Source organism: Pelodiscus sinensis, chromosome 7, assembly GCF_049634645.1.
Source record: "Pelodiscus sinensis isolate JC-2024 chromosome 7, ASM4963464v1, whole genome shotgun sequence".
In the NCBI taxonomy this organism is placed as follows: Eukaryota; Metazoa; Chordata; order Testudines; family Trionychidae; genus Pelodiscus; species Pelodiscus sinensis.
This window is the reverse complement of record NC_134717.1, coordinates 15,599,039-15,615,636: the sequence shown is the minus strand read 5'-3', so window position 1 is coordinate 15,615,636 and position 16,598 is coordinate 15,599,039. Positions and strand designations below refer to the sequence as shown.

The 16,598-nt window shown below is 39.4% G+C and overlaps 1 protein-coding gene across 13 annotated transcripts in view; it reads right to left on the bottom strand.

Moving 5' to 3' along the window:
- SLC35F5 (solute carrier family 35 member F5) overlaps positions 1 to 16,598 on the bottom strand; it is a 51,091-nt gene that overhangs the window by 19,504 nt on the left and 14,989 nt on the right. For 12 of the 13 annotated variants that reach the window (XM_075933259.1, XM_075933266.1, XM_075933262.1 and 9 more), the window contains 9 exons: positions 15,875 to 16,016; positions 13,755 to 13,898; positions 12,013 to 12,075; positions 9,994 to 10,075; positions 9,088 to 9,278; positions 6,628 to 6,709; positions 4,640 to 4,727; positions 3,200 to 3,279; positions 2,353 to 2,457 (listed from right to left, as the gene is read on the bottom strand). In XM_075933259.1, coding sequence (XP_075789374.1) covers positions 2,353 to 2,457; positions 3,200 to 3,279; positions 4,640 to 4,727; positions 6,628 to 6,709; positions 9,088 to 9,278; positions 9,994 to 10,075; positions 12,013 to 12,075; positions 13,755 to 13,898; positions 15,875 to 16,016 — 977 coding nt within the window. The remainder of the gene's footprint in view (positions 1 to 2,352; positions 2,458 to 3,199; positions 3,280 to 4,639; positions 4,728 to 6,627; positions 6,710 to 9,087; positions 9,279 to 9,993; positions 10,076 to 12,012; positions 12,076 to 13,754; positions 13,899 to 15,874; positions 16,017 to 16,598) is intronic. The other variant, XM_075933267.1, reaches the window with a different exon arrangement.

Sequence of the window (16,598 nt, the reverse complement as noted above, 5' to 3'; positions counted from 1 at the left end):
GGCAAGAGCTGCAGAAAAACTACCTTAATGAGTTATTCCTATTGCAATGTGAGACACTTTTAGTAGTTCCCTACATTCAGAATAGATATTGGACTTTCCACAAGTAATTCCCTCTTCCAATTCAATAAGAAAGAATTTACACTTGCAACAGGGATGATCTAAAGCACAAGGAATCCAGGGTGTCACAACCACCATCTCTTTCTGAAGTGCTAAATAGGAGAGGGTCCCAAAACTATTAGGATAGACTCCTGAAGGTTTTTTTATTCCAACCTGGGGTTACAGTACAACAGCTGGTCTAGTAACAGGGCATAAAACAGTTAAAAAAAAAAAAAAGCCCCATCATGAACTTTTAAAAAGTGGTGCTGGTCAGGTAAGAGCTCCTGCCTGAATTCAAATGTCCACTTGAAACAGGGGTCTGAGAAAATACGTTGTCCATGCCTATGTGTGAAATAAGAACAAAAAGATCAAACTTTGGAAAGAGAGATCAGGAATTTAATTCCAGGTTAAGGGCTACTATTGTGGTTTTCAGAGCTTGGTACATGAGTTAATGGACAACTTGCTCGTGGATCTGGAAAACTAGTTGACCATATGGTGCTGGCTTTACATGTTCCCAACTGTTAAAATTACTTTAGCAAGACAGCTAAAATATATTCAATACTTTAGTTTTTTAATAAAAGTAATTGCAGGAATAACTGAAGGAATGCTAATACTATTTCCAATGAAAAAGGTGATGATATAAAAGACACTATCAAGCCACAGCCTACCTCATGAAGGTCTGAAAATCTTTCATTTACTGGGAGAGCAGTTCTATTTTTCAAATGAAATAACAGAATCATAGATATGTAGGGCAGGAAGGTACCTCCAGAGGTCACCAGATTCAGCCCCTACACTGCAGCAGGACAAAGAAACCCAGACCATCCCAGACAGGTGTTTGTCCAACTTGTTTTTAAAAGCTTCTGAATGAGATTCAACAACCTCCCTTGGAAGCCTCATTTGTTCTTCACAAGTTTTCAAAGATAATTACTAACAATTCTGAGATTGCTTCCCTTATTTCCTTAAGTACCTTAGCATGAATTTCATCAGGCCCTACCAAATTATCTAAATGTTCTTTAATCTGCTCTTCTCCATTTTGGCTTGCAATCCTTCCCCTCTGAGTACTGGTCTCCATTAACCATTCTAATGAAGACTGAGTAAAATAGGCATTAACAGGGCTCGCCGAACCGCGGCGAGCCCTGCTCGCCAGCCGCGCTGTCCAGCGATCTGCGCATGCGCAGATCGCTCAAACCCGATCTTCCAGGTTGCAATCTACTCGCCACGGATGAGTAGATAGTATTATTTGTTGAGCCCTGGGCATTAAATACTTCAGCCTTGCTGATGACATCAGTTAGCTCTCCTTCCCCTCCAAGTAGTGCACCTACACTTCTCTTTCTTTTGCTTCTAATGTATTCAAAGAACAGCCTCTTACTGCCTCACATCCCTTACTAGGTGTAACTCTTTTTGTGCTTTCACTATTCTAATTTTGTACATGCTTGTAACAGTCTCCTTGGCAATTCATCCATGCTACCACATTTTGTAGATATTTTTGGAGAGCACTATTTATAAATTTTGCACCGAGTTTGTCAGAGCCTTATTAACTGACACAGACTGGGAGACTTGCTGCAAATTACTGATTTGTGAGAGTTAGCAAGGAACTGAACCCAAATCTATTATGGTCATTTATTTCATCACTGTCATTTAGTTTGTATTAACATTTCAAGATATGCCAATACATGTGAAATATTACTAATATGAAAACTCAGAATAGCATTATGCTATTAAGTCTTCTCAGAGGTAAGGACAGAACACTACATTTTTGCAGTTTAGTAAGGTTCTGCAGTGCCATACGTTATTTCTGGTTTACAGTTTAGACTTTGGAAATTATGGCACTGAAAAGTGGAGAGACCATACTGAACTGCTCCCTACAAAACCTGTACTACTATGAAAATTTCAACAGAGCAATTCAGTTTTCATTCAAAAAAAATACACATCACAGGAACTAGTAACTGAGGCTCACTTACTTATCACTGACCGCCTTACGATAAGATGTGTTATGCAATGGAGACTCCTACTTATTACTATGAAAACTGCTACTCAACACTGTTCAGGATCAGACCCTTAGAATGGAATAGTACTGAGAATACTTCAGTAAAAGATTAAGGCTCTAAACCTGCAAACACATATATGCTTAACTTTACATATACATTTAAGTGTTTACAGGATTGGGGCCTGAAGAACAATGAATTTAATCATTCTTTAAATAAAAGTTTTCCTTTCAGCGTTGTCACATCTATATTATAATATTGCTATTCTTACCGAAGAACATTGGTATATCAAGCTTATCTTCTCTGTCTACTTTTCTTTTTATCATAACTATGTAGACAGCATACAGCATTGCTCCTGCTAGAGACCACAGAGAACCTATAAAAATAAAAATATTATTTTAAGACAAATTGGTTTTGCATAGTGTTAGGAATCAGACTAACTGTAACAGTTTTTTGTAGATCCATTACCGTATTCTATGAATGAAACTTTTGAAGATGTGATTCTCTACATGCATACAGTGAAAGGGAGTTTAATAGAAAACATTCCCCAAAACATGCCACTTTCAGCAACAAGTTAAAACCAACTCCCAGAGTCTAAGACATGAACGTAAGAATGGCCATACTGGGTCAGACCAAAGGTGCAGCCAGCCCAGAACCCTGTCTGCCAATGCCAAGTATCCCAGAGGGAGTGACCTGAACAGGTAATGATCAAGCAATCTCTCTCCTGTCATCCATCTCTACCCTCTGACAAACAGAGGCTAGGGACACCATTCCTTACCCATACTGGCTAATAGCCATTAATGGACTTAACCTCCATGAATTTATCTAGCTCTCTTTTAAACCCTGTTATAGTCCTAGCCTTCACAACCTCCTCAGGCAAGGAGTTCCACAGATTGACTATGTGCTGTTTGAAGAAGAATTTCCTTTTATTTGTTTTAAACCTGTTGCCCATTAGTTTCATTTGGTGGCCCCTAGTTCTTATATTATGGGAACAAGTAAATAACTTTTCCTGGCAGATTTATACAGCTTGTCTTTCTCCCATGTGGAAGTTGTGAGCATTTTTTTTAAAAATTACGTTTATCTTGGTACTTCAATTTGCAATATAAAAATTAATATACCCATTGCACCTCTTCCAGCAGATTTCTCAGCAGATTTCTCAGCAGACCCAGAGAGATAAACAAGTACTACACCGCCAATGCTAGGAAAAACCATCAACTGTTAGGCAAGCCACATTTTTTTTTTTTAAACTCACATGCACAGCAACAAAAACAGACACCAGTTTTTAGATATTTGTAATTAGACTGAATCCAGCTTTTGGTGAACCTGTGCTTTAAAGCCTATTCCAGAGCTCATTTAAATCCATATGCCTCTTTGCATTGACTTCACTGAACTATGGACGAAGCCTTTCTGAGAACAAAGCTGACATGAGAGATTGTCATTACACTTCTAATGTGTTCCATCTGCATTAAAAAAAAATCTAAAAATTAACTAGCAGTAAAAAATGTGTTGGTATTTATTATCTAATAATAATTTTATAATCTATGCTTACAACTTAAATTAGATTAAATGACTACTAAAACAGAATTGTTTAAAGACGCCCTGCCCAATTACAGTTGAGCAGTACATTCACTTCAACTGATTAATAAAAGAAAAGAATCTGAAACATCACCACTCCAATGACAGTAAAGAAGCAGAAAAGCCCAGAGCAGATGATAAGTTGTGAGTCTGGAATGATAACTGAACAAAATTGTGAACTAACCAGATGATTACATGTCACAGCATCATTTTTTCTATCCCATCTAAATATTTAGAAGTCATGCACATAACTGTCAGACACAAATGTTTAAAAAGTCAAAATTAGCTGAACTTCAAATTAGCTCCTTAATGCCCACACACCAAAGCCATCTGACCCCACAGTTCAAATGAAAACATATGAAAAAACAAACAATTTCAAAGCAGACTAATACTACCTAGGGACATGTATGGGCAACCAGTTACCCAGTGAGCATCACCCTTAACGAGTGATGCTTGCTGGGTAATGGTTAATTGTTACCTGGGAGCAGCCCTCAGGGGCCTCCCAATTCTGGGTGGGGCTGGAGGATCCAGACTGGAGCGGTCCCTACCCACAGTGCCAGCCCCTCCGCCCTTCCCATTTAAATCAGCTAACCGGTTAAATTTGATGTTTAACCAGTTAACTAATTAAACTAGATTTTATATCCCTAATACTACTACCACCAAGTTGTAGCAGTGTTTTAATTCTAACTTTTGGTTACGCTGAACAGTAAATCTTCAGCAACTAGCATATACAGAATTCAATTAAACAAATATTTATATTTAGAGGAAGACCCCTGGTAACAGCAGTTGTCAAAAAAGTGAAATTTTAAAAACAGGCACTCTAAGGTTTATTTTCCTAAAAACCTGCTAAGATCTACTATTCTTGAAATACTAACATTCTTCACCAATAAATTCAGCTCTCTCAAACAGTTCAAAAACCCCCCTGGCTTGTTTAGGGTAGGGTTGGAGAACGGGTATTGGAGATTATGAGTTCACATTCCTACCTTAAAACAACAGCTAACAGTTTGGAAAGAGTAAACCGATCTCCACTGTTACTTGGAAACACTGCGGCTAAGATTAAGGTAAAAAGTCCTGTACAAGAAAATAAAAAAGTTGCATCATATCTTTTCAAGCTTTGTTATTTACCTGTTCAATAAACTGTACTATCGCTACCTCAGTTTTAAATGTTTGCTGATCACTGCAGATTAGTTTTAATACTTTTAATTAGGAATGTATTAGAGGCAGCAGCACGGGATGGAAGGGGGCCAGCAGATCCCCGGGAGCCAGCCCTCGCAGGTAAACTGCCTAAAAGCCGGCTCCCTGTGAACACGAGCTCCCACCTGCCCTCTTTCCTCCCCCCGCACTGCTGCCTCTGATATAGACAGAGGCAGCAGCATGTGTGTACTGCGAGGGGGTGCATGTAACCATAAACCAGTTGCATGTTTACACTATCACATCCCTATTTTAATTTGAACCTCTGTGATAGAATTAGTGTATCCACTTGTCCCTACATTTCTTGTATTATTAAAATGTCTATATTCAAAAAGCAAAATTTATGTCAGAGACATGTAAAAACACATAAGAAAAATGAAGACTGCAATTTAAACATGCAAAAGAAATGAACCAATGAAGTTTTAGAAAACAAATCAGCCAATGCCAAAAGCAGTGTTTATCAGAATTACTCTTTTGAAATAGTAGTGACCAAACCAGCCTACTACTTTTGGGTTGCAAATAAGGTAAGTATCAGCTTTGAAAGACTAAGTCTAATTATACATTAGAGCAAAACTGTCGGGCAAAAAGTTTCATTTAGTTGATCGTAGTAGGGACAGAGACTGCAGGTTTGGGGCCAATAAAACTATGAGAAATGCAAAAAAGAGCTCATAGGGATTTAAATTAAGACACTTCAATGGACGGAGTAACCATGTCCTAAAAACACTGCTGCTTGGTACTTTTTCCCCATCTCTCCAAAGAGTGGAATTGATTAGTTCTAATTTTGACATCACATGCAAATTTTCCACTGTAAAAAAACCTTAGATTTTATGTTGCAAACTTGAAAGGGTGCTTGAAAACTGATTTTTTCTCTTGAGAGAGATATGCAAGTGTAAAATGCACAAAACTAAAACTATTATTTAGGTCCTTAATGCCTCCAAATTACGCACATCAGGTTATTCTGCATAGTCTCAACTGAATTTCTTTCACCTCCCTGCCCCCTTCTTTGCTGGTTATTATAGCCAGAGCCTATAATGTTATCACCAGCTCTTTGCAGCATAGCAGCTGTGCCAGTTGGTTGTGATCATATTCACAATATCCATTATCTCTGATCAATGGGAGTATACTGCTTTTTCCCCCGCCCCAGTTTTTAAAAATTATGTTTTTATTCTTCTCACATCAGTTAAAACATAAAAGCGTACAGGAACTGTGCAACAGCAATCAGCTTAAAAACAAAATGTTGCTGATTTCAGAAAGGAAGAGGTTCTGCTCGGTGCATTATTTCAAATGTATATTTCACAAGAGCTGCTGAAGAAAAAAAAAGTCAAATCTGAAGCTTTAAAATACCCCTCTCACAGTGAGGGACATTCAGTACAGCAATCTCAGGTGTGGCTGAGTGTCCTAGAAAAGAATCTCACTTTTAAAAAAAAAATTTCTTCAGCATGTGAAGAACCAGATTTTTTTTTTTTTTTACAGTAAGTTGCAGCCATTTAAAACATCTTTTTTTAAATTGCTATAGCCCCAAAAGTTCCCTAACTATAAAAATAAAGTAGTGCAGGACAATATAAAGACAAACAAAAGCAACTTGCAAAGTGGGAAGACAAAGACAGTAAATTAATTTGGAACAATACAGGGAACACTTCTAAACTTTTATATTTGTTTTTTTTAAACCTTACAGCTTCTTCAAGATAAGAGATATTTAATGAAATTTGCATAACAAGGAGAGCTGTTTATAAATTAAAGCTATTTCAGTTGCTCTAACAAGGCATATTGCATATCTTACCAGAGGTTGAAGATAGGATATTAACTATGGCAACTTGTGCATCTGAAAGTGCTTCTTGATAAGAGAAGTTTGCCAAAAACCACTGCAGAACAAGGAAATAGTACAATGAATAAATGGATAATCACAAAAGGTATTAAAACAGCATTTTGCCTGCATATTAATTCTAGGGATGTTAAAATGCCTAGTCAATATGCACTTCCGCATTCCTCCTTTGAAATGTACAAGAGCCCCTACTGGGCTCTTGTGCATTTCAAAGAAGGAATGTGGAACTCCATGCACAGCCTGGGGCCAGCAGGAAGTCCCACTGACTCCGGGCTGCACGCAGGTGCCTGCTTTGAAACGTACAAGAGTGCCCAGTGGGGGCTCTTGTGCATTTCAAAGCCATGGAGCCTGAGGTGAGTAGGGGACTCCCCAGAGGAACCAGAACCCAGAGTCAGCTGGGGACTCCCCAGCTGACCCAGGGCTACCCAGAGCTTTTGCCTTTTAAAGGGGCAGTGCCGCACAGGTGAGCCACAGATCAGCTGTGCAGCAGCTGTCCCTTTGAAACTCCACCTTGGGGTTTCAAAGCAGCAGTGCTGCACAGCTATCTCCGGCTCAGCTGTGCAGCGCTGCCACTTTGAAGTACTTCTCCCACCCTTCTGCTGCCTCTATCCAATAGAGGCAGCAAGGGGGGGGGGGGGGAAATCGACTAGTCAACAGACTAGCTGATAAGCAAATGCTCTTTAACATCCCTAATTAATTCCTGCAATTTTTAGATTTTCTGTATTTACCAGTGATACCACTTGAACTAAAATACTCAAAGATCAATCAGAACAAGGCTTGCACACAATTTCTTTTGCCTTATAAATGACTAAATCAACTTCCAATGATTCCTAAGAAGAGATTGAGGAATTAAACAGCAGAGATGAAAACAGGAAACAGTTTCAGCTGGGTCTACAATAATTACTGCACACTTTCGAAAAATACACACTGAAGATAATCGGTGAAAATGGCAACGGCAAATCAGCAACAACTAAAAAGCTAACAACTTAGTCTCAAGTCATCATTTTGAAATTATGAAAGACAGGCTACTGGGCTAGATGGACCTTTGGTCTGACCTAGTATGGTCATTCTCATGGGGGTTAAATTAACTATTGTCCCATTTAAACACTGGAGTCTGATAACATTTTGAGGATATAAAAAAGGCATCTCCAAAATGTGGATGATACATCGATCAATTTCCTCAGCGGTATTTTGTGAGGATTAACATTTATAACACACTAAATATTAGAGCATATCTTTGGCAAGAACTCGGTAATAATGTTACCTCAAAGATGTTTTTCATCAAGCTACCCATTCTCCAAAAATTTCAAAAAAGATTTTACTTTCTGAATGATGACCACGAAGAAAAATACAGAAATTGGTACAACCGAGGTGCCTCCTAGAACAGGTTACACTTATTTGTAAATAAAAGAGATTAATCTTATTCTGGAGAGTTTAGATACATAGGCATAAATAGAAAATTAATCTTAAAAGTGTAATTACTTCATAATCTCCTTTGGATACATAAAACCTGCAACTAATTTTCCTTTACATCCTATGGACAGCCTATCAATACATCCATCATCTCAGGACACTCCAGCTGTCCAATCACCTTCCTCTGGCCAGGACAGCAGTTCAAGGCACCTCCAGAGCTACTATAACTATGAAGCATCTTCTGTTGGTTGCAGAGCTGCATGTGACTTATTCTTTACCATGTTTTAAATAAAACTTCTCTAGCAGTAGTGGAGCCACTGCTAGAAAGGTCATCACTGCTTTGTTATCTTCCTCGTCAATGCTGTCTCCTAAGAAACACACCACTCTCACCTCTGTTTTTCTGTGAGACTGAAAACTGCTGCAGAAGTATGCCAAGATGACCAGTCTGCTGATAAGGAGGAGAACATCTTGCAGCCCTACCTTCTCACAGGGTAGAGTTGAGGACATCCTCTGCCAGGCTGTGTACAATGCCACAGGATGAGACAGAATGTGGTGGCAACTTTCAAGTTACACAGAAAGAGAACAGGGCAACAGATGTATTTGCAGGCCCTTTTCCCTTCTCTATTCCCCAAAAGGCAGTTCTACATCCACAAAGACCCCACTTCACTGTACAAGGAAGGAATAGCAGCTGGTGTGTAAGTAACCCTGGATTTCTGCCAGTGCAAAACTAGAGAGTGACTTACCACACCCATTCCAAACAGTGGAGAGTATGACATAATTTGCAATGGTTATGCCAGCAGTAGAACCCACTTGTACTGCTCAGAGTTGCATTTTAGGGAATTACAGATCAAAAGTTATACCGTATTTAGAATATATGAGAAAAAAATACTGATAAAATATAGATCACACTCCCACATTAAATACAAGTTCATTTTCATTCCTATATAAAACAGTTCTATATTTGCAGCTATATTTAATAATTTTCTTAAAGAACAAAGCACATACCACAAAGCAAAAGAAAAAGCTGATTTTTGCTACTTGAGTTGCAGTGAGTTTCCCTACAGTTTTTAATATTGACTCCTGCTCCTTAACAGTTGGATATGACATGCGAGACAACTTTGCTTCCAATGCATGGTTCGATGGGAGTTGTCGAATCTCCATAATATTACTGAACCTTACACGAGGCTTTTTGGGAGCTTAAGGAAAAAACAAAGTGGCACATGATCATTCAACTTTTCACTCAAGAACACAGAAAAAAATGTTTGATCCCATTGATTACAGCAGTTCACAAATCATGATATGAAACTTCAACAAAATATTTGCTTTAGTTAGTTTTTAAACAAAACAGCATTTTTACTACTTAATTGGGTACTACTGGAAAAGGACCTCATATTTGCTTTAATTAATTATTATGGTCTATTCAGAGTAACGTCACAATGCAGCTGGGTACTTTATTTTTCCCTGTACTTCGTATGCTCACTGTATTTTTAAAAATACATAATATTTCAATAATTTTGTTTTAAAGAAATAAACATCAAATATATTAAAGGTCCCATCAATCTGCATGCCTGTGAAAATTCAAGTTAGTTTTTCTAGTCTCACAAAATTGCCTGTAACATTTTAAACTTATAAAAAGACTCCATAACAAAAGAGAGGTTAGCTCAATGAGACTGAATGATTTCATCTTCTGTTTCTAGTTGTGTGACAAAACCCTGGCCCCTCTGAAGGCAATGACTTCACCCTGGGATCAGGATTTCATCCTGAGGACCTGACATCTGAGGGGGATTCGCTCACAGAGACCAAGAACAGAATAGGGGTGGAACTAGCTCTGTAACCATGAGAGGGGCAATAGAGTCACAAAAATAGTCCCTGTACCAATGAGCAATTTAAAATTTGGAACTCTTTACTCACTTTTTTCAGTATCACCGTTAGCATTGCCATTCTTTTCACTGGGTAAGTCATGAAACTTTACAGGAACATACAAAGGTTCACTCTGAAATGCAGCAGGACAAGTAATTAAACAAAACATTTAAACTGTTAGAATCATAGAACTGGAAGAGACCTCAGAAGGTCATCAAGTCCAGCCCCCTGCTTTAGGCAGGACCAATCCCAACTAAATCTCACAATATCTGGAAACAAAATACTAATGGAAAAACAAATTCCATGAGCATCAGAATACTTAAGCAGCATCACCATCTCCCCACCCAATTCAAATATATCAACCAGTATATAGGGCCCAACAACATTTAAACGTGAAGACTAACAGTATCACCTATATAGTAAACCAGGCTGGAAATGTATTTCAGAGAAGAAAAGATGATAGATACTCCATTTTCTTTCAAGCTGTAAGATGGGCTCGTGGTATGTTAATGTGTTCTCTTCTACCTGAATCACTATTGAAAGGCCTTAGCTCAGAGGTCAGCAACCTACAGCATGCGAGCCACTTATAGTATGTGAGCCAATTTTCAGCAGCATGCAGGAGGGAGCTCAGCCCCATCCCTCCTCCCCTGCAAAGTTGGAGAGTGGTAAGGCTGCAGTGGGAGGACGCAGCGCTGGGGCTGAGGCTCCTCAGCAGCACCTCGGCCGGAACCAGAGGCGTCGTGGCCATGCAGTCAGGGCCAGCCCCAGAAGCGCTGCTACTACAGCCACATGGTCCGGGGCCAGTCTAGGACTGCGTAGCATCAGGGCTAGCCACAACTGTGTTGGCAGTGGCAGCTGGGTGTCTGGGACTGGCCCCAGACCGTGCTGGCAGCAGGGCATCCGGGGAGACCCCAAACCATGTGGGCTGTGGTAGTGGGTCAGCCCCAGACTGCATGGCTGCGGGTAGTAGGGGCTGGTGGTGTGGCCATGGCAACTGGGCCTGCACCCTCCTTCCTAGCCACACACTGCACCCTCCCCTTGCTCCTGCTCCCTCCCCCTGGCCAGACACCCTACTCCCAGCCTGCTTCTGTACCCCAGCCCCCTTCCAGATCCTATACCTCATCCCTATCCTACTCACTGGCAGCCCTGACTCGCACATTGAACCCCTCATGTTTGTCCCTACCCCAGGGCCTAAGGGGGTACACAAATCCACTAACTCCAGAAACCTAGGAAAGTAAATCTGGCCTATGGGAAACCCTGACCCTCAGTTCCCCCTGTCCCTTCCCCTTATCCCATGAGGCTGAAGCACCAGGGGAGTGAGGTGTGTCTCAGTTGGGGGCCACATCAGTGAGCGTTAGGGGGTTTTGGAGGAGTTGTTTTGCTTTTCACTTGTATGGTCCCCAACTGATTTTTTCTGTGGCTCAGTGACCCCTGACCCAAAAAAGGTTCCTTGTCCCTGCCATAAATAAAGAAAATATTGAAACCATTTACATTGGACATAATATTTTACTTTATTTAAAATGAAGTTTGCTAAGCTAACATGAGAAAGTTAAAACACTTAATCTGTTTCATAATTTACATTAAATCATTCTCCCTAACTGCAGCTGGTTCAGAAAATATGGTTTCCGTACCCAGTCTGTTCCTGCCCTCCCCAACCCGGCACACAGATCTATGAGTAAGTTAAATCTTGGCATGCCACTTATGAAAGGCTGATGACCGCTGCCTTATCTGTTTGGATTTATTGCTGGCTCTGCACATTTTGCTTTGCAAAAACTGAGCTGAACCTGGGAATGTTTCCTTTGTATGACATACTGATATCTCTTTTATAGCCCAATCAACATTCTTGTTCCATTTCAGCAGCAATCTCGCCTCTCCCACTGAAAGTAGAACTACTGCTTACATGACACATGACTGCCATTTTAACTAAATGCATTTCAGTCATTTTCATTAGAGGAAGAACATAACTGATCTTATTTCCTGAATGCCTGTAAATTTAATTTTTAAAATAGGAAGAAAATCATGGACAAACATAGCGGTGTCATGACCACACAAACAAATTAAGCTACTTACCAAAGAACTGTTTATAGTATTATCTGTTGTACAAGCAGCAAAATAACCTTCAGCATCTGCAAACTAATTAGAGATTTTACACTTAAAATTCTAACAAGTCATTGTAAAATTTTAAAATAAAATGCTAAGTAAAAAATGTTTACATTGTAGTCTACCAGAGTTTAGTAACAAAATATTGAAAAGGAACTTTAAAGTTGATTCATAGTTTACAAGCCAACAAAGAATGGCAACAGCAAAACTAGGTCTTGTTCTGAAAACAGCACTATGAAAGCCATTCCGTACTGGCATAATAAAGTTATATAGAGATTGTGTTATCAGAAATGCTGAAGGAATTAGTGATTACTGCCCCATCTGGCCCCTCCTTCATATGCATCTTGCATATTGGGGCACCAGGGCATGGCAATTCCTACTTCTTACTCCTCCCCCTTCCTCGGAGCACCACAAGCTTCCTAGAGTTGGAATGCTGCAAATCAGCTGTTTGCAGCTGTTTAAAGCTCTAGGGGGCAGAACGAAGAGAGGAGTCAGAGCACAAATCAGACAACGTGAGGCACTCCAAAAGTGCTGGGAAGCAGGGAGAGGAGTAAGATGTGTGGGGCTCCAGTGTGCAAGAGGCACATGGGAAAGAAGGAAGGCAGCGGATCCACAGAACCCATGTAGACCCCCAGTGGTACACATTCAGCCTGTGAGCTGCAGGTTGCTCACCACTGATCTATGATATTGTCTTTATCAACTACATTTATCACTTAAAAAAAATCAAAAACAAAAACAAAAAAACAGCCACGAATCAGGATTGACAACACCTATTTTCCGCAAAACTATATGGACTCGCATTAATTATATTCCTAGTTGTTAATTCTTTGTTCGTTGAATCCTGTATTGCTTTTGCACTGTTTTTCCTGGGACAGATATCAGACTACTGGGCACATAGTTACCAAGGGGATTCCACTTGCATAATATTAGCGCTTTTCCAGACTTCTGGAATTTCCCCTGGAATTGCTTCTATACCTCTCCACTACGATTCAAGCTCCAGGCCTCTCATGAGTGGTCAGAGTTTTTAAACACTGAATTTGAGTACAGAGTACATCACCTTCATCTGAGCAGAGTCTCTATCTAAAAAGATGTTTAACAGAAAACCGTACACAAATATTTACTTGATGATAGAAAATGAAAACTCATTCTACCCGCTTGCTGAACGTGATCTCGAAAAACCAAAACAAAATAAAAAAAAATTTGATAGTAGGCTTTCTAACATGTTATTCTGAATTATTCTGAACAGGATATAAAAAAAAGTGATAAATCATAATGCTAGAGAATTAATTTCAAGTGTAGATTCAATTGTACAATCTGCAATTACCCTTTCTGTCTTCTTAGTTTGTAATGGTATTTTAATTAAATCAGTATTTGATTCACAATCTCTGGAGAGTAGCTTATGATATTGTAAGGCCAGCTCTACCTTATAAAGTTTAGCCAATATATCAAGGAAGATGAGGAAGAGAAGAAAAACAAAACAAAACAAAACAAAAACAAAAAACACCTCTAACACAGCTATGACAGAAAAAAAAATGTAGATGCAGCTTATAATGTCACAATTATTTTTGCCAGTAGAATATTTGGCCTTGCTAATACTACTGTATCAGCATAGTAGTACACACTAATTTTCAATTCCCCTTAACAATTTTGAATTGTCATGTATATATTTGCAGAAGTCACAATATTTAAGATATTATACTGAAAATACTTACAAAGGCTGCATGCCTTCCACGAAACCCACGTGTGCATTGTTGCCTCCATGGCTTCCAAACAATAAATCCCAAGAGGTATAGAACAAACATGGATGTTTTTGCAAAGGTACTGAAAAAAGGTTTTTTGTACTTCGTAAAAACATACTGTGGAATGAAAAGAAATAGTTAGAGTCTTCATCATTACTGATGAGCCACTTGACTTCTCATTTAATCAGTGCTTTTCAAGTCCGAATCAGTCCACCTGGTCTTCCTAAAGTCAAAACACGTACAACAGAACCTCCGAGTTACAAACACCAGAGTACGAACTGAACTGACTGGTCAACCAGACATCTCTTTGGAAACCAGAAGTACTCAGCAGCAGCTGGGGGTGGGGAGGGTGGGGGGGGACCCAAAACAAATACAGTGCTGTACTATGTTAAACAAACTACTAAAATAATGTAAACAAAAAAAAAAAAAAGATTTGACAAGGTAAGGAAACGGGTTGTTTCATTTATATTAAGATAGTTAAAAACAGAATTTTTATTCCTCATAGTAAAGTTCCAATGCTGTTTTACACCAATCTTCATTGGTACACTTTGGAAAGAACTATAACATTGCAGAGTTATTTCATTATATTTCATATAAACATTTCAGTTACAAACCACCACCATTTCCAAGATGTTGATAGCTACTATATAGGTCTTGGAATACGTGACCAAAGAAGAAGATTGTCTCATTTAGCCCAAAGATTCAAATCCAAACCATCTCCAATGCACTACATGAAGTCATAATACACCCACAAGACACCAATTTGTAAAATATTACATCCCAGAGGAAGTCTACATTTAACTTGAAGTCATATCGATGTATTAATCTTTGGAGAATCAAACATAAGATACAAAATCTAAATGTGACAGCCATGAAGTTGCTCAATAAAAGATCCCTTTTATATACACAGTTAAATGCCAGTCCACTAATTAGAGGCACGGAGCAAGAGTTGCAAGATTTCTGATACTGAAATTGTATTTAATCAAAGAGCAGAAGCGTACCTAGCAGTTGGTAAAAAGGACCACTGCAATGTATTTTACTGGAAATACATTAGCAGTAAATATTCTAATATAGAACAATTCAAGATTGATACTGCAAAATAAATAATACTTTCAGGGGAGTTCAGTGAGAGCATATACGTGATCTGTATATAAAACTTGTGAGAAAACAACCTGGCAGTGTTAAGAGCTGCAATTAAGCAACAGTAAACTTTAGCTATTTATATTAGTGTTTAGTCTATTAACAGCAATATTGCTGATTTTTCAGTATGGGAACCCAGAGGGTCATAGCAGTTTTCTCTAAAGGTTATTTGCAGTAGTTTCCTAAGACATGAAATGTAAAGCTAAAATGACAGATTCATCAGACAGACTAATTTTTAAAGATATAACTAGATTACCTACTCCCTGTGACAATACTTTATTTATCAATTTAAAAATGCTAAGTCAGTCAGTTTTTCATTCCCTAACTAAAAATAAATATATCTATTGGTTCGAGATTCTGATAATTTCTAAATGAAATTCCCCCACTGTTAAAACAATAACTCTTACATTATGCTAACTCATAACTCTCAGTTCACATAGATTGCAATACAGGCAGTCCCTGGGTTACATGGATCCGACTTACATCGGATCCCTACTTACAAACGGGGTGAGGCAACCCCGCACTAGCTGCTTCCCCGCAGCAGACCAGAGAGACGCGAAGCTAGCGCCCCCCTCCCCCCCCAGCAGACCAGGGAGACACGGAGCGGCTTTTCTCAGCAGACACCTCAGCTTGAGAATAAAGGACTGAGGGAAGTGAGGTATGGGAGAATATAACTGAGCTCTGGAAAAATGTTTGGCTAGAGTTTCCCCTACAATATGTACCAGTTCCGACTTACATACAAATTCAACTTAAGAACAAACCTACGGTCCCTATCTTGTACGTAACCCGGGGACTGCCTGTACTGTTTAGCTATCTGAAGACTGATTTTTTTCACCCTTTAAGATTAAAAATATGTCAAATAAAACCTGTGTAAATATGATCAGTGCTTCAAAAACATCTGTGTAATATTATCCTCTCCCCCATTAAAAAAATAAGCATGAAACAATGCTTACTGAAGTGAGTTCTGAGGAGGCAACCCATATCACATCAACGAGTAGAAGAATGACAATTCCGAGAGCCATTCGCTTACGCTGAGTGGAGGAACTGCTTTGGGAGTTCATTCGATTCATGATAAAAACCCACACCATTTGTAACCTATTGAACATCAACACAGAACAAAATAGAGCTTGTTGACAGTGATTATAAAATTTATATATATCTATATAAAGGAAAGTAAGAAATATATATATGAAGGAAAGTAAGAAAAAAAGTCATCAGTAGCATTTAACAGACGTTAAGCCTGTGTAGTGTATTACAGAGAGACCTAGGTTATAGTGAATGTTCTGAAGCAGGGACTTGACAGATCTCCAACATCCAAGGTTAGCATCCTAACAACCAAGCTATACAGGTGTAAGGGTTAGGCAAAATACGGCCCAGGGCCCGCAGACCACCCACACAGGACCCACGGGCAGGCAGCTGCCGCAGTTTAAGTGCAGTCCCTATGTTTCTCTGCTCTGCAAGAAGGGGGGAAGCTTCATGTGATCTCCGCACCCACCAGCCCAATCCTCGGCTCCTATTTGCCAGAAACAACCAGCCAATAAAGACTGACCTCCAGCCAATAGGAGCTGAGAGACTGGCCTGGGAGACGAGGGCAGCACAAGCCTCTTCACCTACCGGAGTTGAGAGCCACATGGAGGGTGCAGTCTGCATTTGCAAGTGGTCTGAGGCTGTAGCAGG